We start from the raw sequence: 22,490 nt of genomic DNA on the forward strand, positions 1-22,490 counted from the left end.
CATTTTTTCCTTCCAACAGACTTACCATTGAGGTGCCTTGATACAGCACTCTGGGAACAGCCTATTTGTTGAGAAATTTCTTTCTGGGTCTTACCCTCTTGCTTGAGGGTGTCAATGATGGCCTTCTTGATATCTGTCAGGTCGCTAGTCTTACCCATGATGGGGGTTTTGAGTAATGAACCAGGCAGGGAGTTTTTAAAAGCCTCAGGTATCTTTTGCATGTGTTTAGAGTTAATTAGTTGATTCAGAAGATTAGGGTAATAGGTCATTTAGAGAACCTTTTCTTGATATGCTAATTTATTGAGACAGGTTTTTTGGGTTATCAGGAGTTGTATGCCAAAATCATCAGTATTAAAACAATAAAAGACCTGACAAATTTCAGTTGGTGGATAATGAATCTATAATATATGAAAGTTTAATTGTAATCATTACATTATGGTAAATAATGAAATTTAACACTATATGCTAATTTTTTGAGAAGGACCTGTATTATAGTGATATTCTCTTGCACATCTATCCCACTCAAACAGAAAGCAGCAGTACTTTGTGTATCCATCCTGTAGACCAAGTAAGAGGGCAACAACCTTTAAGTCACCACAGAGGGGCCACAAATGTTGGTTATAGTTCAGGCAATGTTGTCGTAGGTTTTTTTAATGTGTACTGCATAACCAACTTGAATTGAAGGTAGCACATTGCCATTATGCAGCAAAGTGACTTTTAGGCTTGTTTAGGACGAATTAATGAAGAGCCTCCATTCCCCTTGATTATAACTTATCTTCAGAGCTTCTATTAAATTGCTGATGTTGTTGTATGCCACAAAATCATCCTCCATGAAGAAGTATTGGACAAGATCTTTATCACAATTGTGGAATAAAGAAAATTTGAACATCGTCCTCTAGCATATTTCACTGCTGTAGCCTGGAACCTAAGAGCTCAGGCTTACCCTTGGGCAGATTGAAATCTCTACTAAGATAATTCAGTTCACTTTGTGTTATAAAGTGTGGTTCAGTTGAGGTTGCTGACAGAAAGTCTGGGTCCTGAGAGAAAGATGGTTGCTGACAGAAAATCTGGGTACTGAGAGGAAGATGTTTCATGACACCAAGCGCCCTCTTCTTCCTCACTCGATTGCAAAAATTTCTGGTGCTTTTTGAACAGGCAGTTCTTCTGTACTTCGCATTGTAATAGGCTGTGTGGTGGAACCACTGTGCCATGAAGAAAGAAAGCCTGGAGAGGCGTAACTAGGGGCCTCACCTAATATGACCTCCGATACACAGCAACATATGATACCATGATCTGAGGAGAGACCAAGGAGGTGGATCAGCTGCTACACCAGGACTGACCTTGGGTAGATGGCAGCTGACCCCATAGGAATGGATAGCTGGGACGACCTAAAGGAAGGTACAGTGAATGCACGCAGGTGCCAAAGAACACGGACACCACGGATGCAGATGGGACCGGCTGACATAGAAATTAGCTCTGGTGGGTGCAAGTGGATCGGCAGATATAGAGATGAGAACTGGCAGGTGCAGCGGGACAAGCTGACATATAGATGAGCACTGGCAGGTGCAACTGGTCCGGCTGACGTAGAGATGAGCCCTGGCAGGTGCAGTTGGACTGACTGATGTAGAGATGAACATTGACAGGTGCAGCAAGACCAGCTGATGTAGAGGTGAGCTCTGACAGGTGCAACTGGAATGGCTGACGTAGAGATGAGCACTTGTACCAGAGAACTAACAAGGGTGTTAGAAAACAAATTTACAACATTGCACAGACACCTCCATTTTGGAGGAGGTGCCTTAAATAGTAAGTGTTCTCCAGCTGGGGATACTTTTGGGGCATGTTCAGCCACGTAAGTCTTACCGGAGGGAAGACGAGAAAAGTCCAAAGGAACGACCGTGATTATTTTTGAGGACTCAATGTGTTTAAGCCTGAAAGGACCTGAAGAGAGCATCCACCTTGACGTTTATATCAGCCAGTTGAAATTGGAGAGTAAAGATGAAGAGAGTGAAGAACAGACCACCTGGCTTTTTGAGGTTTAAGGCACTGTGCGGATTGCAAATAAGCAAGATTCTTGTGATCAGTGTATATAAGCACAGGATGCAATGCTCCTTCCAGCAAGTATTGCCACTCTTTCAGAGCCAGCTTGATCGCGAGTAGTTCTCTATCGTCAATAGAGTAATTGCGTTCAGGTGCAGCGAAGATCTTAGAGAAGAAGCTGCAGGTCAACATACAAACAGATGAAGACTTCTGAGTAAGAACGGCATCAACCACTGAGGAAGATGCATCCACCTCCAGGAAGAACTGCTTGTTATGGTTTGGATGATGCACCACAGGGGCCAAGTAGAATGCCTGCTTGAGTGATGCAAAGGTGTCTTGTGGCTCTGGAGTCCGCTCCTGAGGATTAGCCCCTTTGCTGGTCAGGACAGAAGTAGGAGCAGTCAGGGAGGAAAAATGCGGAATAAATTGGTGATAATTCGCAAACCCGAGAAACCGCTGGATAGCCTTAACACTGTCTGGATGAGGCCACTTCAGGATTGTAGATACCTTCTTGGGATCCATCTTCAGACCAGTATCAGAAACAATGTCACCAAGAAACAGAAGGGAGGTCTGTTCGAAGATGCATCATTCATATTTGGCATACAAACGGTTAGTTTTTAACCTTAGCAGAACCTTGCGAGCGTCCCTCCTATATGTTGGCAGATCGGGAGAGAATACCAAGTGGTCATCTATGTATAATATCACACACATATACAGCAGATCCCGGAAGATGTTATTTACCAGTTCTTGGAAGACAGCTGGGGCATTACAGTGTCCAAGCAACATAACGCTATACTCATAATGGCCATTGCAAGTGTTCAGGGCTGTCTTCCATTTGTCTCCCTGGCGAATCTGAGCCAGGTTATATGCCCCTCATAGGTCAAGCTTTGTGAAGACTCTGGAACCCTTCAGGAGATTGAGCAGGACAAACGGGAGCAAGGCACTCTCGTGACAAACTGAACCCCAACAAAGTACTTCTCCAGACTTCCAGTACAGAATTTGTTTGTGTCTTTGCAGGTATGGTAAACTTAGAGGCATAGGGTAAGATAGGCTTCCAAGAAAAACTGTAGGTTCGACACCAAAAGATCTCCTCTCTCCATAAAGAGAATTGAGCCATGCTAGGGCCTCACCAGATAAATGGGACATGATGAAAGCCACTTTGACTCGGTCCGAGACAAACTGATAAGCCAGGAGTTTAAAGTGCAGCGTGTACTGGACAATGAACCCCTGATACAGGTCCGGAACCTGGTGCATAACTGGCAGCCTGGTGGGTCACCGTTGTGGTAACTGCCGCCTCAATGTGGAAGCGGCCGATACTGACAGCATGTCAAGACGGGTTTTCACAGTCCATAGATAGGATAAAATCTTATCCTGTTTATCTTTCTGGTGGGAGACCTCCTGGTATGGGTCCTAGATGGAAAACGCCTGAGAGCCAGCGGATTCCATGGCCTGTACAAACTATAATGGCCTGGGTGGTGGAACCACTGTGCCGTGGACCAAAGAAAGCCTGGAGGGGCGTAACTAGGAGCCTCACCTAATCTGACCTCGGAGACACTGCAGCATACGATACCATGATCCGAGGAGAGACCAGTAAGGTGGACCAGGTGCTACACCAGGACTGACCTTGAATAGATGGCAGCTGATGCCTTAGGGATGTATAGCTGGAACGACCCAAAGGTATGCTACTGTGATTGCAGGCAAACTTACAACATTGCACATGAACCTCGAAGTTGGAGGAGATGCCATAAATAGTAAATGTCCTCCAGCTATTGGCTGGGGACAATTTTGGGGAATGCGTGTGGCCCCTTTAAGAAAGGGGAAGTATGTACACACGCGCTAAGCACAGTGCCTGGGGACCTGCATCAGGCGGCAGCAGAACTGGAAGGAGATGACGGGGGCCGTGGCAGTGAGTACGCTGGCGTCTCTGCAGGGAGGGGGATACCGCACACAGAGATGCAGGCGTTACAAGCACTTGGCATATTGCTGATGAAATGTTTGGATCTTGTAAAGTCCACTTCTTTTCCTAATGGGGGGCACCATGCAGAAATAGCAATTGGTAGTGTGAATGTTTGGCTCTTTCCAGATCACTGGGACTGATAAAAGGCATAGATTGTCTCTTCCCATGCAACCACTGGGTAAGATGTGATGCACATCTATTGAAGTATATATGTGGAACCGAACTCTTGTCCTCTTGTCTCCAATTCTACAGCCAATATGCAGGTTGTAGGCTTTCCTTATGGATCGCCCCCAGGCGCAGGGCAGTGGGGTACTCGGTACCGGGTCCCTCTGTCTCGGTTCTGGGGATGTCACAGTGGCCCGACCCGGTCCGTGGCCCTGCTAAGGGGCGCCCAATTAAAGGTGATAGTTTGTCAAGTGTTCGTGACGCCACCTGTGGTATTCGGTCAGGGTGACCGACGTTGTTAGGGGTCCGCTGGGGTGATAGAATGGCAGCTAGATGGTATACCTTCCCACAGTTGAAGTATGTCCCCAGGGCTTCCCTTGATGAGTAGGTGGTAATGGTGGATGTTGTAAGGTGCGATGAATAACGAGGACACAAATGTTGCAATCTCTTTACCTTTTACTGAAGACTTCAGCGTCCACAGTCCAGAGCACTGTTCACAGGGCTGGCTGAGTCCAGCCGGTCCGTAGGCACATCCAGAGTTCCCTTTGCAGGTGGAAATCAGTAGCCTTCCTACTAGCGCCTGTGTGTTGTAGTACCTCCCTGCTGAGCACCACGGGATAGTCCTCACAACTGTCGTGTATATTTCTGATGTTCTTTCTCTCCGTCCCCCAGATGGTATGGATAGGACGACCCATATGACGGGGTAGGCCTGGAGCTATTTTATAGGGACCCTAGAGAAGCCCCTCTCCCACAATTTGCCTCCGTTGTCTTCATTAGGTTAAAGATTGGGCAGCCAACTAGGAATTAACTGTCCTGCCGTTGTTTGAAGTAATGCGTAGAGGCTATTACTCCCTCGGTGTTCCGGCCACCGGCTATGCGCCTCAGAAGGATGTTGCCGATCTTAAGGCAGGACTCCTCCTGGTATTATCTCCTAGTGCTGTGATCTCGTTTCTCACTTCTCCAGAATATACTTCGCTTCTTGTCCTTCCTTAGGATGCTGCCGCAATGAGGTGCAGGCGCAGCTCCATAACGTTCTATCTCTTGCTATGTCTCTGTCAGGATCCCACCCCTGACAGGGACCTCTGTCTGCAGCTCAGAAGTTCCTCCTTCTCCCCCTGTCTGCCTGACAGGTCTTCTCTGGGTCGAACCCAGGTAGCTTTCTGACTAACTTCCTATCCAACCCCCAGTTTTACCAGAGTGTGAGGAGTGGCCTAATAGATAGAACCTTTTGCTCCCCCTGGTGGCCGGAGTGTGAAGTGTAGTGTGTGACTGTGATACCTGGTCAGGTGAACTCCTTTAGTACCATCAGACGTACCATCACTCCCCCTAGTGGAAGAGCGACAATACTGCAAAGACCAGGACTCTGGGGTGCTGCACTTATCATCGTAGTCAAGTTTCGCGCAAAAGTGACTTCGCCGCATATGTAGCAAAAACCACAGTCTGTGTGTATGCAAGAATGGGGCATATCTGAAAAAAACATATAGAAGGATTTTAATATGCTAAGAAACCCTAAAACTGTATACCTTACACAGAAAGCATTTCTAAAAGTAGGTGATGCAATTTTAGTTAGAATTACATCATTGATGATAGAATACTGAAGACTCAATAGACTAAGTAGATGATGTAGTAGACTAGCTTCTAACAATGAAATAATGATTATGAAATAATAAAGATGCAATTTTTATATAAACCTGCATGAAAAGTGTCATAAGTAATTACAACCTCCTCTGGATCTTGAAAATTAGAGCCAATCAGCAAATTTAAGTATCATATTCATTTTCAGCACCACAAAATTAGTTGAGTTTAACTGTTTTCATCTCTGAACCAATTTGGCTGTAGAATAGGTAATTTTATGTCAGCATTAACCCCTTTCCGACATTGGGAGTAATAGTATGCCCAAGTCAGACTCCCCTTGTGCTCCAGAGCCCGCACCTTTCTGGGCACGACAGCTAATCTACACAGCTGAAATGTGCCCGTGACAGCTGCTGGTGGAATTCCTTGCAATCCACCCACGGCTGTTAACTCGTTAAATGCCGCTGTCAATCTCTGACAGCGGCATTTAACTCGCAGTTACCCGAAGCGCGTTGATAATCCTGCCCATCGGTGACCCTGTCACGTGATCGCAGGTCATTGATGTTTGTCATCGCCAGATTGTTATGAGCGCCGCCCTGTGGTCGGCACTCATAGCAAGTGAGCATTTCTGCTACACATAGGCGATCTACATCGCCTGTATGTAGCAGATGAGATCGAAGTATTGCAGCTACTAGTCTACCATGGAGACTATTGAAGCATGCAAAAAGTAAAAAAAAATGTTTTAAAAAATATAAAAAAATAAAATATCATAAAAGTTCAAATCACCCCCCTTTCGCCCCATTCAAAATAAAATGATTAAAAAAATCAAATATATCGCCGCATTCAGAATTGCCTGATCTATCAATCTAAAAAAAGAATTAACCCAATCGCTAAACGGCGTAATGAGAAAAAAATAAAAACGCCAGAATTACGTTTTTTTGGTCGCTGCTACAATGCAATAAAATACAATAACAGGCGATCAAAAGATAGTGTCAACACCAAAATGGTATGAATAAAAATGACAGCTCGGCGCGCAAAAAATAAGCCCTCATCCAGCCCCAGATCACGAAAAATGTAGACACTACAGGTCTCCGAAAATGGCGCCTTTTTTTTTTTTAAAGCAAATTTGGGATTTTTTTTTTCACCACATAAGTAAATAAAAAAGAACTTATACATAGTTGGGGTCTGTGAACTTGTAATGACCTGGAGAATCATAATAGCAGGTCAGCTTTAGCATTTTGAAAATGGTAAAAAAACAAAACAAAAAAACATGCCTTTGGGGTTTTCATTGGCTGTAAGCTATAATCATCAACATTAACAGAAATATACACTTGAAATAGATCATTCTGTTTGTAATGACTCTATATAATATATGAGTTTCACTTTTTCTATTGAAGAAATGAAATAAATTAACTTTTGATGATATTCTAATTTAGTGAGAAGCACCTGTATTAATCCTGTATGGTGTGCAACAGGTAGCATAAAGATGATAAAGTTATAACATAAAACATTGTTAAGGCATAAAGAAGATTAAGTTGTATTATCATATTTAGCCAAGCATTATAATTAAATGTATTAACATTGAATTACAGTGGGTCTGGAAAATATTCAAACCCTTTTAAATTTTTCACTCTTTGTTTCATTGCAGCCATTTGGTAAATTCAAAAAAGTTCACTTTTTTCTCATTAATGTTACACTCTGCACCTCATCTTGACTGAAAAAAACAGAAATGTAGTAATTTTTGCAAATTTATTAAAAAAGAAAAACTGAAATATCACATGGTCATAAGTATTCAGACCCTTTGCTCAGTATTGAGTAGAAGCACACTTTTGAGCTAGTACAGCCATGAGTCTTCTTGGGAATGATGCAACAAGTTTTTCACACCTGGATATGGGGGTCCTCTGCCATTCTTCCTTACAGATCCTCTCCAGTTCCGTCAGGTTGGATGGTGAACGTTGGTGGAAAGCCATTTTCAGGTCTCTCCAGAGATGCTCAATTGGGTTTAAGTCAGGGCTCTGGCTGGGCCAGTCAAGAATGGTCACAGAGTTGCTCTGAAGCCACTCCTTTGTTATTTTAGCTGTGTGCTTAGGGTCATTGTCTTGTTGAAAGGTGAACCTTTGGCCAAGTCTGAGGTCCAGAGCACTCTGGAAGAGGTTTTCATCCAGGATATCTCTGTACTTGGCCGCATTCATGTTTCCTTCAATGACAACCAGTCGTCCTGTCCCAGCGGCTGAAAAATACCCCCATAGTATGATGCTGCCACCACCATGTTTCACTGTTCGGATTGTATTGGGCAGGTAATGAGTAGTGCCTGGTTTTCTCCTCACATACCGCTTAGAATTATCACCAAAAAGGTCTATCTTCATCTCATCAAACCAGAGAATCTTATTTCTCATGGTCTGGCAGTCCTTCATGTGTTTTTTTTTTTTTTTAGCAAAATCTATGCAGGCTTTCATATGTCTTGCACTAAGGAGAGGCGTCCGTTGGGCCACTCTGTCATAAAGGCCCAACTGGTGGAGGGCTGCAGTGATAGTTGACTTTGTGGAACTTTCTCCCATCTCCCTACTGCATTTCTGGAGCTCAGCCACAGTGATCTTGAGGTTCTTTTTAACCTCTCTCACCAATGCTCTTCTCCCACAATTGCTCAGTTTGGCTGGACGGCCAGGTCTAGGAAGACTTCTGGGAGTCCCAAACTTCTTCCATTTAAGGATTATGGAGGCTACTGTGCTCTTAGGAACGTTGAGTACTGCAGAAATTCTGTTGTAACCTTGGCCAGATCTGTGTCTTGCCACAATTCTGTCTCTGAGCTCCTTGGTCAGTTGCTTTGAACTCATGATTCTCATTTGGTCTGACATGCACTGTGAGCTGTGAGGTCTTATATAGACAGGTGTGTGCCTTTCCAAATCAAGTCCTATCAGTTTAATTAAACACAGCTGGACTCCAATGAAGGAGTAGAACCGTCTCAAGGAGCATCACAAGGAAATGGACAGCATGTGACTTAAATATGAGGGTCTGAGTAATCATATTGATACCACAGGTGTCACAGAGATTTATATCATTGTTCGGTGAAGAAAATAATTAAATTTTTGCCTCAAAATTTTTGTTTCAGCCTTAGATTTTATATTTTCATATAGGGAAATGATAAAAACGGCACCAAGATTTGTCACACAATTTGTCACAGGGACAGAGAGAGGCCAGAAGATTGGGTTGTCTGGCTACATTGTAGTCACTCTGTAACCTCAGACTTGTGAATCCTGATTCTCCGTTATCAGTGCTAGGAACGGTGGTCACGTGACCACAAGTATGTGATATGCTTACTCATGGTCAGAATTGATCTAGACTTTTTCCAGCTTCGTGTAATACGCTTGCACTAAAAATGTGCTGTAAGGATTAGCAATTCTGTAGTCACAGAGTGATGCAGACTTGTTGTTCTAGATTGGACCGCCCCTCTAATCTCTGAGTCAAAATGTTAAAACCATGTTAAAGTGTTTGCTAATCTAGTACATCCGAGTCCAGCACATAACGTTTATTTTATTATTATGTTTTTATAGCGCTATCATATTACACAGCAGTTTACAGACATTATCATCACTGTCCCCATTAGGGCTCACAATCTAGATTCCCTATCAGTATGTCTTTGGAGAGTGGAAAGAAACCAGAGCGCCCAGGGGAAACCCACACAAACAAGGGGAGCACATCTAAACTCCTTGCACATGTTGTCCTTTGTGGAATCTGAACCCAGGACTCCAGTGCTAACCACTGAGCCACTGACTGTGCTGTTTAATTCTTTTTTAGAAGAATCCATTTATTTATGCTATTTGACATAAATAAAAAGGACTTTTCCAAACCGTGAACACATGCGACATTTGAAGCAATTGTAGTCATTGGATTTAATAAATTAGAAATGTTACATCACAACAGGAGGAAACGAAAACTAGGAGTGGATCAGTGTGACCTAGTGACATGGACGTTCTTCACTTTCCAGAAGCTGCTAGCCACTTCCAGCAGTGACAGCTGCTCTGGATCATCTCCCACTATATCAGCTTCACTCCCTTCTGTCACCTCCATAAATGGCAGGGCAGGTGGGATTGTCCACCCTAACAGGGGGACTGCTACTATTTAAGAAGGCTTTCAACATTTTATTATACTTTGCCCTTTAAATAAATTCAAAAACGCATCATTATTTATTTGCTTATTTATAGTCTAATGTTATAGTTATTTGTCTCTTCTTTGTAGCATTTAAACAGAATTATTTAACAGGAGGACCCCCTGTGCCGTCTGATGTGCCAGCATTCCGAAGAAGTGGACCATCTCATTCACATCTATATATAACCCAGAGGACACATGCTGGCTGAAGAATACCAGAGGAACAGACATCCAGACAAGTCCCGGATTTCTTATGCCTGCAAAGGTAACGCAGTCTGTCTATTGATCTATGAAAAGTTTATATAGTCTTTATTGATCTCTATGTTTGGTTGCCCACTGCTAATTTTCAATGTCACTGCTAGGACCGAGCAATACAGTATTAACCAGAGGGTGTACTTTTTTCTTTTGCTTTTTTGTGACCTTTATTTGCATCTGAATACTGCATTTTCCGGTTCAAGCAAACATGAGCATTATTCATCGTACTCTCTTATATTTACCAATAATATGTATATGTAAAGAAGGCAAATAAGCACAATAATAGCAGATGTATATTTCTGATCATATCATTTGTAGCAATGCACTTATTTGGATGAATGGACGTGTATACTGATATTCAAATGGGGCAAAAATGGAAGGAAAACTTTAAAAAAAAATGTATTCAGTGTGAGAGCGAGATACAGAAATCCCCGCACTTACACACTTTGGCATGCTATCAATGTTTGAGGAATGTTCTACCACAGTGTATCCATTTGGGCAGGCAAATCATCACAATCCTCTGCTGGCAGCTCCCTCTGCAATTGTTGACCAATAAGGTACCAGATGTGCTTGATGGGAGACAAGTGCACAGACGCTGCTGGGCATGGTAGCACGTTTAGGCCACACAGGCTGCTCATAGTAACAGGAGAAACTTGACATCTGGCTTGTTGTGTTGAAAAATCGTCCTTGGGATACTTTGGGAAAAATGGATGTACCTCTGGTACCATCACTAAATCAATGCAATTGTACGTGGAATGACTAGAAGGGTCTGACTACAGTACATTATGCCACCTCACATAATAATCTACCCACGTGGTCTCCAGACCAATCTCTGGATATCACTGCTTGCAAGAAAAAAGCGAGTCTCATCTCTGAAAAGAATAGACCTTCATTGCTCTATTCCAGCCTCTTGCCTCCTTGTGTGCAACACAATTAAAAAGCTTTAACAATGGAAACCAGTCCTGCTTCCGAGATTATGGTGTGAGGTGCCATAATGTGCGGTAGCCAGACCCCTCTAGCCTTCATTTCAGGTACATTAACAGCTCTGAGTTACATTGATTTGGTGGTAGAATCAGTGATATGACCATTTCTCCAACATTGCAGCAGCAGTTTTTCAACACGACAACGTTAGACCTCATGTTGCTTGTGTTATACTATGAGCAGTCTGTGATACCTAAACAAGCCACCATGGCCTGCAGCGTCTCCAGACTTGTCTCCCACTGAGGACATCTTGGACGTCATTGGTCAGCAACTGCAAAAGGAGCTGCCAGCAGTGGATATTAATGATTTGCTTGGCCAAGTGCATTCAGTGTGGCAGAACATTCCTCAGACTACCATTAACCATGATAATGGTTGTGACATGTGACTTGAAAATTGTATTACTTTTTTTCATGTCATTTTCATATCATGAACATGTCTATTGATCCTGTGATTTCCATAATTCTATGACATTTCCTTCTTCTTCTTATTATTATTTATTTATATAGCACCATTGATTCCATGGTGCTGTATATGAGAAGGGGTTACATACAAATTACAGATATCACTTACTGTACAGTAAACAAACTAACAATGACAGACTGATACAGAGGGGAGAGGACCCTGCCCTTGCGGGCTTACATTCTTCAGGATGGGGGAGAGGAGATAGTCGGTCTGGGGGTTGCAGCAGCTTCGGTATTGGTGAGGCGGTATCTCCGGTAATGGTGAGGAGGAAGCGGGGTCATTGCAGGCTGTAAGCTTTCTTGAACAGGTGTGTTTTCAGGTTCCATCTGAAGGATCCGAATGTGGTTGTTAGTCAGATGTGTTGGGGCACAGAATTCCAGAGGATGGGGGATATTCGGGAGAAGTCTTGGAGGCGATTAGGTGAGGAGCGAATATGTGTGGAGGAGAGAAGGAGGTCTTGGGAGGGTCACAGATTACATGAGGGGAAATATCAGGAGATTATTTCAGAGATATATGCAGGTTATGCATGGCTTTGTAGGTCAGGATTAGTAATTTGAACTGGATACGCTGCGGGAATGGGAGCCAATGAAGCCAATGAGATTTGCAGAGGAGAGAAGTGGAGGAGTAGCGAGGGGAGAGAAGAATTAGTTGGGCAGCACAGTTAAGGATGGACTGGAGAGGTGCGAGAGTGTTAGCAGGGAAGCCACAGAGGAGGTTGTTGCAGTAGTCGAGGCGGGAGATGATGAGGGCATACACAAGCATTTTAGTAGACTGATCGTTGAGGAAAGGACGGATTATGGAAATATTTTTGAGCTGAAGGTGACAGGAGGTGGAAAGAGCTTGGATGTGCGGTTTGAAGGACAGGGCAGAGTCAAGGGTTACTCTGAGGCAGCAGACTTCTGGTACGGGGAAAAGTGTGATGTAATTTATTGTGATAGATAGATCAGGTAAGGAAGATCTGTGAGATGGAGGAAAGATGATGAGTTTAGATTTGTCCACATTGAGTTTGAGGAAGCGAGAGGAGAAGAAGGAGGATATGGCTGATAGACACTCCGGGATTATGAACAGCAGAGAGGGACATCTGGGCCAGAGAGGTAGATCTGAGTGTCATCAGCATAAAGGTGATACTGGAATCCATGGGACTTTATGAGTTGTCCCAGGCCAAGTGTATAGACTGAGAAGAGTAGAGGTCCTAGAACAGAGGCTTAGGGGACTCCAACAGAGAGAGGGTGGGATGAGGGATAATATGGGAGTGGGAGACGGTGAGTGTGCGATTGGAAAGGTACGAGGAGATCCAGGATAGGGCGAGGTCTTTGATGCCAAAGGAAGAGAGGATCTGTAGTAGGAGGAGGGAGTGGTCAACTGTGTTGAAAGCAGAGGACAGGTCTAGAAAGAGGAGTATAGAGTATTGTTTGTTTGCTTTGGTTGTAAGTAGGTCGTTATTAATTTTGGTCAGGGCAGTCTCAGTGGAATGATGGTGACGGAAGCCAGATTGTAGATTGTCAAAGAGTAAGTTAGATGAGAGGAAGGAAAGTTCAGTGTGGAAGTGCTGCTCCAGGAGATTGAAAGAGAATGGGAGCAGTGATATTGGGCGATAGCTGGACATAGCGGTTGGGCCAAGGGTTGGCTTCTTAAGGATAGGCGTGATTGTGGCATGTTTGAAAGCAGAAGGGAAGGTAAAAGAAGTTAGTGATAGGTTGAAGAGATGGGTTAGGGATGGGATAAGTGTGGTGGTGAGGTTGGAGAGGAGATGGGATGGGGTCTAGTGCACAAGTGGGGAGGTGTGATTTGGAGAGAAGACAATTAAGCTCCCCTTCAGTGATGTTGGAGAGGGAGGTTATGGGAGAGGAGCATTGGTCTGGTATACAAAGGGGTTGTGGTCGTTGAACAATAAAGACTTGCCTTGTTTGGTCGACCTTATTTTTGAAGTATGTGGCAAAGTTCTCAGCAGAGATGAAGGAATTGATTCAAACTCATCACTAGTGAGACTGCTGAACAATGTTGGGGAGTGTATGTATGTATGTGTATACACTTATCAAAGTTAGTATAGATATTATGCAGCTTTGATTTTTTTCTCAAAGCACAATAGTTAATGTATATATATATACATATATATATATCAACCACTGATATAACTAGTATATCAACAAAAATGGTTTTAGGTTACAAAGACAATTTTGTGTCACATACTAGAAGTAAGACAGGTGGCCATGACACATGGTCCAACGTGACCAATTCAGCTTCCATATATGGTCAGTACTTAGTCAGCTGAATAGACACTCGTTTAGTGTAAAGTACAGTACATTTAGCAGACCCCCCCAGACCACCACATGTCCCAATCTGTTGATATCAGTATGCTTGTCTGTCTCGTTATTAATAACCTCTATTTGGTTACAAATATACCGTACTAATTTAACTGTGAAAGAGCAGAGAAACAGTGTGGTCCTAAATACACATTTTGGTCACCAGTCATGTGAAAAGGGCTTCTCTTCTATGAAGGGGTTGTCCGATTTCATAGAGAAGAAGAAACAACAGTGCTTATGCTAACTAAATTAGCATTAATTACTTGGTTGCCCCCTTCCAGCCTTTGCTTACAGGGCTCCACTGACAACATTATATTTCCAAACACATATACATACACTATGCAGCAGCACACTGTGATTAATGCATACATACACTTCAATATTACTTGACATGTAAAAAACGTGATGTACTTAGTCAACTTTTTTTTTGATCAAAAAGTGTTAAAGCCATCCAGCAATGACAAGGTGTACCTCACATAAATGGTCTCTAGCTCTAATGACTCACCTTTCCATGTGCCCAGACAGGCTTCAAATGAAATGAGAAGAGATATTAACAAGGCTTAGCTTGTAATAAAACCTTTTTGGTGAAAGATGGATGGAGAAGATTTCTGAGCCCGAGACGGATCCACCGCTATTACAAACTACAAAAAAAAAAAAAAAAAGGGCCTGGACATCTTTAGTACTAAATTAAATACACTATATGGCCAATATACAAACATATACATACACTGTGTGTCAGTACACTGCTGGTAATGAATACATACCTTCTACTATTACTATTACTATACACATTAAAAACATGAGGTGCTTAGTTAACATTTTTTTTTAACAAAAAACATAAAAACATGTCCAAACACGACAAGGTGCACCTCATATGGATGGTCCCTAACGGTATGGTTATGTTTATAACATTCTTCCCCCAATCACTGGGCTTGTCAATCTTGTGCTGTTTAAAGATGTATGTCTTAAATATTTAAAGGAATCCTGTCAGGTGAATCATGTTGCCCAAAGCATGGGCAGCATGACTCTCATCCTGCCGGCAAGATTGCAGCCAGGTATGTTTTTCTTTCAACCACTCTGGAGTTTAAGAAAAAATATAATTTAAAGGTCTGGCCGAGGGCCATAGCTGGAAACAAGACTTGTTTGGTGCTGTCCCGGCTGTCTCATCTCAGTGCCGCTGCAGGTAATTGACAGGTCTCTCCCTCTTGTGTACATAGAGAGTGACCTGCCAATCACCTAGAGCAGCGCTGGGAAGAGCTGGCCAAGGGCAGAGCCGGACTAGTCTAGTCTACGGCTATGGTCCCTGGCAGGATCTTCAAAGAATATTTCCTCTGACACACCAGAGCTTTTCAGAGAAAAACATATCTGGCTGCAATAGTGCAGCCAGGCTGCAATTTTTGCTGCCCGTGGTTTGGTCAGCATGAATCGCCTGACAGGTTCCTTATTCGCTTTACTTTGCATTAATAAATATTACAAAAAAAAGTTATTAAATGGGTCGAGAGCTTAGTCAATTCCTAGTATGCATGTTGAACATATTTTGGTTGGCATTTAAATCTCCCTTAATATGAGAAATCAATTGTCGTAAGAAGTGCTCTCAGCTCTACCCTCCTTAGGATATGTGCACATGACATCTTACAGATGTTGGCATTTCTAAATTCTTGAAGCAGAAGACATTTCTTCAGTTGTTTTTTCTTTTAATCATAATTTTGCATATAAAGTATTGGTAGCTTTCAAGAGGAAGCCGCCTGACACCGGAAGAATGGTCAGTTCTGTTAGCTGCATATTGTGAACATACCCTAAAATGGAAGGAAGCCCCTTATACAGTATCTCCATCAAAAAGAGGAGAGTAGCTGCAGTGACAATTAGGGGGCAGACAGGCTGCAGTATAACATGTTAGACTATTGCATCGCAATGCTCGGACTGGCCGTTGACTCTCCTGACCTGAGCCAGACAGCTGCACAGAAATACATGCTATCATGCTTATTAGGTCAGCAAAGCCGCCAGCCAGTCCAAGCATTGCGATGCAACTGTCGACCGTGTTATACAGCCGGCTGACTGCGCTCTTCTGTACCCAATCAGACCCGTTATCGTGTTATCAGAGCATGTTCGGGTGTTATCAGAGTATCTCAGGCGTGCTCGGAAAATATGTTTGAGTTCCTGTGACTGCATGTTTCGCAGCTGTTAGACAGCCACAAAACATGCGGGGATTGCCTAACAGGGAGGCATGCAGCCGTAGAGACTCAAACATTCACTGTGTGCAGAATTATTAGGCAAGTTGTATTTTAGAGGATTATTTTTATTATTGATCAACAACTATGTTCTCAATCAACCCAAAAGACTCATAAATATCAAAGCTTAATATTTTTGGAAGTTGGAGTGGTTTTTTTACATTTGGCTATCTTAGGAGGATATCTGTTTGTGCAGGTAACTATTACTGTACAGAATTTAGGCAAATTAATAAAAAACAAATATATTCCCATCTCACTTGTTTATTTTCACTAGGTAAATCAATATAACTGCACAAAATTTAGAAATAAACATTTCTGACATGCAAAAACAAACCCCCCCAAAATTAGTGACCAATATAGCTGTTGTGGATTCTGTTTGCGGGCTCCCTCTGGTGGTTACTGCTGGTACTGGGTGACTTTGGTGGGTTGCGGCCTTTGGTTTCCACCTGTCCATCAGAGGCTGGGTGTTTCCTATTTTACCTGGCCTCTCTGTCATTTCCCTTGCCGGCTATCAATGTGTTCAGATGTGCTCTGTTTGGTTCCTGCCTACCTGCTCCCAGATCTTTCAGGATAAGCTAAGTGCTGATCTTCAGTTGTTTGGTTTTTTGTCCAGCTTGCTTAGAATGTCTCTTTGTTAGCTGGTTGCTCTAGTGGACTGAGGTTCTCCCCATGTGCCATGAGTTGGCACATGGGTTCTTGTAATCTCAGGATGGTTTTTTTGATTAGGGTTTTTTAGCTGACCGCTCAGTCCCCTTTTGTGTCATTCTGCTTTCTAGTTTTCAGCGGGCCTCTATTTGCTAAAGCTATATACATCATCTATATGTGTGTGCCTTCCTCTCATTTCACCGTCAATATATGTGGGGGGCAACTATACCTTTGGGGTTAATTCCTCTGGAGGCAAGTGAGGTCTTTGTTTTCTCTGCAGTACTAGTTAGCTCTTAGGCTGGTGCGTGGCGTCTAGAACCAACGTAGGCACGCTCCCTGGCTATCTCTAGTTGCGTTTGTCAGGCGTAGGGCAGCGGTCAGCCCAGGTTCCATCACCCTAGAGCTCGTCCGATTTTTATTATTCTTTGCTTATCCTGTGCTATCCCTAGCCATTGGGGATTCATGACAGTATAGCCGGCCCACAAAGTGTTAATTGTTTGGGCTGAAGCAGGAGAAAAAGAAGTGTTCAAGGGAAATTTTTTTTTTTTTTTTTCCTTCAGAGTTTTGCTGCCTAGCCCTTAATTGCTGTCTAGCTGCTTCTTACCTCCTCTTAACCCTTGAATGGCTCTGATCTTAGCTGTTTATCATGGATGTCCAGAGTTTGGCTTCCAGCCTGAGTAATCTCGCGGCAAAGGTTCAAAACATACAGGATTTCGTTGTTCACACTCCCATGTCTGAACCTAGAATTCCTATTCCAGAGTTTTTTTCTGGAGATAGATCTACCTTCCTGAATTTCAGGAACAATTGTAAATTGTTTCTCTCTTTGAAATCTCGCTCCTCTGGAGACCCTGCTCAACAGGTCAAGATTGTTATATCGTTCCTACGGGGCGACCCTCAGAATTGGGCATTTGCATTGGCACCAGGGGATCCTGCGTTGCTCAGTGTGGATGCGTTTTTTCTGGCATTGGGATTGCTCTATGAGGAACCTAACCTAGAGATTCAGGCTGAAAAGGCTTTATTAGCCCTCTCTCAGGGGCATGATGAAGCGGAAATATATTGTCAGAAATTTCGGAAATGGTCGGTGCTTACTCAGTGGAATGAGTGCGCCCTGGCTGCAAACTTCAGAAATGGTCTTTCTGAGGCCATTAAGGATATTATGGTGGGGTTCCCTGCGCCTACAGGTCTGAATGAGTCTATGGCTATGGCCATTCAGATTGATCGGCGTTTACGGGAGCGCAAACCCGTGCACCAGTTGGCGGTGTCTTCTGAACAGGCACCTGAGACTATGCAATGTGATAGAATTCAGTCCAGAAGTGAACGGCAAAATTATAGGCGGAAAAATGGTTTGTGTTTTTATTGTGGTGATTCAGCTCATGTTATATCAGCATGCTCTAAACGCACAAAAAGGGTTGATAAATCTTTTGCCATTGATACTCTGCAGTCTAAGTTCATTTTGTCTGTGACTCTGATTTTTTCACTGTCTTCCATTTCCGTCGATGCCTATGTGGATTCAGGCGCTGCCCTGAGTCTTATGGATTGGTCATTTGCTAAACGCTGCGGTTTTAGTCTAGAGCCTCTGGAAGTTCCTATTCCTCTGAAGGGAATTGATTCTACACCATTGGCTATGAATAAACCGCAGTATTGGACACAAGTGACCATGCGCATGACTCCCGTTCATCAGGAGGTGATTCGCTTCCTTGTACTGTATAATTTACATGATGTACTAGTGCTTGGTCTGCCATGGTTACAAACTCATAATCCTGTCCTGGACTGGAAAACAATGTCTGTGCTAAGCTGGGGATGTCAGGGGGTTCATGATGATGCACCTCCGATTTCTATTGCTTCATCCACTCCTTCGGAGATCCCTGCGTTTTTGTCGGATTATAGAGATGTTTTTGAGGAGCCTAAGCTCAATTCGCTCCCTCCTCATAGAGAGTGTGACTGTGCTATAGAATTGATTCCTGGCAGTAAGTTCCCTAAGGGTCGTTTATTTAATCTGTCACTGCCAGAGCATACTGCTATGCGGAATTATATTAAGGAGTCCTTGGAAAAGGGACATATTCGTCCATCTTCGTCCCCTCTGGGAGCAGGTTTTTTTTTTGTGGCAAAAAAAGATGGTTCCCTGAGGCCTTGTATAGATTATCGCCTTCTGAATAAGATTACAGTCAAATACCAGTATCCATTGCCATTATTTACTGATTTGTTTGCTCGCATTAAGGGGGCTAGGTGGTTCACTAAAATAGATCTTCGTGGTGCGTATAATCTGGTGCGGATAAAACAGGGTGATGAGTGGAAAACCGCATTTAATACGCCTGAGGGCCATTTTGAGTATTTGGTAATGCCTTTTGGACTCTCCAATGCTCCGTCAGTCTTTCAGTCCTTTATGCACAATATTTTCCGTGAATATCTGGATAAGTTTATGATTGTGTATTTGGATGATATTTTGGTGTTTTCTGATGACTGGGAGTCTCATGTTCTACAGGTCAAGAAGGTGTTTCAGGTTTTGCGGGCCAATTCTCTGTTTGTGAAGGGCTCAAAGTGTCTCTTCGGAGTCCAGAAGATTTCCTTTTTGGGGTACATTTTTTCTCCTTCTACTATTGAGATGGATCCCGTTAAGGTTCAGGCTATTTGTGACTGGACACAACCTACATCTGTTAAGAGCCTTCAGAAGTTCTTGGGGTTTGCTAATTTTTATCGTCGGTTCATTGCTAATTTTTCCAGTATTGTTAAACCTTTGACTGATTTGACTAAAAAGGGTGCTGATGTTGCTGATTGGTCTCCTGCGGCCGTGGAGGCCTTTCAGGAACTTAAGCGCTGGTTTTCTTCTGCTCCTGTGTTGTGTCAACCAGATGTTTCACTTCCTTTTCAGGTGGAGGTTGATGCTTCCGAGATTGGAGCGGGGGCGGTTTTGTCACAGAGAAGTTCTAATGGCTCGGTGATGAAGCCATGTGCTTTCTTCTCTCGAAAATTCTCGCCCGCCGAGCGCAATTATGATGTGGGTAATCGGGAGCTTTTGGCCATGAAGTGGGCATTTGAGGAGTGGCGTCATTGGCTTGAGGGTGCTAAACATCGCGTGGTGGTCTTGACTGATCACAAGAATCTCATTTACCTTGAGTCTGCCAGGCGTTTGAATCCTAGACAGGCTCGTTGGTCGTTATTTTTTTCTCGTTTCAATTTCGTGGTTTCATACCTGCCAGGTTCAAAGAATGTGAAGGCAGATGCTCTTTCCAGGAGTTTTGTGCCTGACTCTCCTGGAGACACTGGGCCTGCTGGTATCCTTAGGGATGGGGTAATATTGTCCGCCGTATCCCCAGACTTGCGACGCGCATTGCAGGAGTTTCAGGTGGATAAACCGGATCGATGTCCACCAGAAAGACTGTTTGTTCCGGATGATTGGACCAGTAGAGTCATCTCCGAGGTCCATTCTTCTGTGTTGGCTGGTCATCCTGGAATATTTGGTACAAGAGACTTGGTGGCCAGGTCTTTTTGGTGGCCTTCCTTATCTAGGGATGTGCGCACCTTTGTGCAGTCTTGTGAAATGTGTGCTCGAGCTAAGCCTTGCTGTTCACGGGCTAGTGGGTTGTTGTTATCCTTGCCCATCCCGAAGAGGCCTTGGACGCACATTTCCATGGATTTTATTTCTGATCTCCCGGTTTCACAGAAAATGTCCGTTATCTGGGTTGTGTGTGACCGCTTTTCTAAGATGGTTCATTTGGTGCCCTTGCCTAAGTTGCCCTCCTCCTCTGAGTTGGTTCCTTTGTTTTTTCAGAACGTGGTTCGTTTGCATGGGATTCCGGAGAATATCGTTTCTGACAGGGGATCCCAGTTTGTGTCTAGATTTTGGCGGACGTTTTGTGTCAAGATGGGCATTGATTTGTCTTTCTCGTCTGCATTCCATCCTCAGACGAATGGCCAGACGGAGCGAACTAATCAGACCTTGGAAACTTATTTGAGGTGTTTTGTTTCTGCTGATCAGGATGACTGGGTTGCTTTTTTGCCACTGGCCGAATTTGCTCTTAATAATCGGGCTAGTTCGGCCACGTTGGTCTCTCCTTTTTTTTGTAATTCGGGGTTTCATCCTCGTTTTTCCTCTGGTCAGGTGGAGTCTTCGGATTGTCCTGGAGTGGACGTGGTGGTGGACAGGCTACATCACATTTGGAATCAGGTGGTGGACAATTTGAAGTTATCTCAGGAGAAGACTCAGCAGTTTGCTAATCGCCGTCGCCGCGTGGGTCCCCGACTTCTTGTTGGGGACTTGGTGTGGTTGTCTTCTCGTTTTGTCCCTATGAAGGTCTCTTCTCCTAAGTTCAAGCCTCGGTTCATCGGTCCTTATAGGATCTCGGAGATTCTTAACCCTGTATCTTTCCGTTTGGATCTCCCAGCATCGTTCGCTATTCATAATGTGTTCCATCGGTCGTTGTTGCGGAGGTATGAGGTGCCTGTTGTTCCTTCGGTCGAGCCTCCTGCTCCGGTGCTGGTGGAGGGAGAATTGGAGTATGTTGTTGAAAAGATCTTGGATTCTCGTGTTTCCAGACGCAAACTCCAGTATTTGGTTAAGTGGAAGGGTTATGGTCAGGAGGACAATTCCTGGGTGGTCGCCTCCGATGTTCATGCGACTGATTTGGTCCGCGCCTTCCATAGAGCTCACCCTGATCGCCCTGGGGGTTCTCGTGAGGGTTCGGTGACCCCTCCTCAAGGGGGGGGTACTGTTGTGGATTCTGTTTGCGGGCTCCCTCTGGTGGTTACTGCTGGTACTGGGTGACTTTGGTGGGTTGCGGCCTTTGGTTTCCATCTGTCCATCAGAGGCTGGGTGTTTCCTATTTTGCCTGGCCTTTCTGTCATTTCCCTTGCCGGCTAGCAATGTGTTCAGATGTGCTCTGTTTGGTTCCTGCCTACCTGCTCCCAGATCTTTCAGGATAAGCTAAGTGCTGATCTTCAGTTGTTTGGTTTTTTGTCCAGCTTGCTTAGAATGTCTCTTTGTTAGCTGGTTGCTCTAGTGGACTGAGGTTCTCCCCATGTGCCATGAGTTGGCACATGGGTTCTTGTAATCTCAGGATGGTTTTTTTGATTAGGGTTTTTTAGCTGACCGCTCAGTCCCCTTTTGTGTCATTCTGCTTTCTAGTTTTCAGCGGGCCTCTATTTGCTAAAGCTATATACATCATCTCTATGTGTGTGCCTTCCTCTCATTTCACCGTCAATATATGTGGGGGGCAACTATACCTTTGGGGTTAATTCCTCTGGAGGCAAGTGAGGTCTTTGTTTTCTCTGCAGTACTAGTTAGCTCTTAGGCTGGTGCGTGGCGTCTAGAACCAACGTAGGCACGCTCCCTGGCTATCTCTAGTTGCGTTTGTCAGGCGTAGGGCAGCGGTCAGCCCAGGTTCCATCACCCTAGAGCTCGTCCGATTTTTATTATTCTTTGCTTATCCTGTGCTATCCCTAGCCATTGGGGATTCATGACATATAGCCACCTTTCTTTATGATGACACTCAACAGCCTTCCATCCATAGATTCTGTCAGTTGCTTGATCTGTTTATGATCAACATTGCGTGCAGCAGCCACCACAGCCTCCCAGACACTGTTCCGAGAGGTGGACTGTTTTCCCTCCCTGTAGATCTCACATTTTATGAGGGCTCATAGGTTCTCTATGGGGTTCAGATCAGGTGAACAAGGGGGCCATGTCATCATTTTTTCTTCTTTGAGACCTTTACTGGCCAGCCACGCTGTGGAGTAGTTGGAGGC

The 22,490-nt window shown here is 44.0% G+C and overlaps 1 protein-coding gene across 1 annotated transcript in view; it reads left to right on the top strand.

Moving 5' to 3' along the window:
• The first annotated feature begins 10,039 nt into the window (after positions 1 to 10,039).
• The window catches only part of UNC45B (unc-45 myosin chaperone B), a 39,829-nt gene continuing 27,378 nt past the window's right edge, over positions 10,040 to 22,490 (top strand). Inside the window, exon 1 of the mRNA XM_077299634.1 lies at positions 10,040 to 10,142. Within this exon, the coding sequence (XP_077155749.1) occupies positions 10,131 to 10,142 (12 nt within the window). The 5' untranslated portion in view covers positions 10,040 to 10,130. The remainder of the gene's footprint in view (positions 10,143 to 22,490) is intronic.

This window comes from Ranitomeya variabilis, chromosome 3 (assembly GCF_051348905.1).
Source record: "Ranitomeya variabilis isolate aRanVar5 chromosome 3, aRanVar5.hap1, whole genome shotgun sequence".
Taxonomy (NCBI): domain Eukaryota; kingdom Metazoa; phylum Chordata; class Amphibia; order Anura; family Dendrobatidae; genus Ranitomeya; species Ranitomeya variabilis.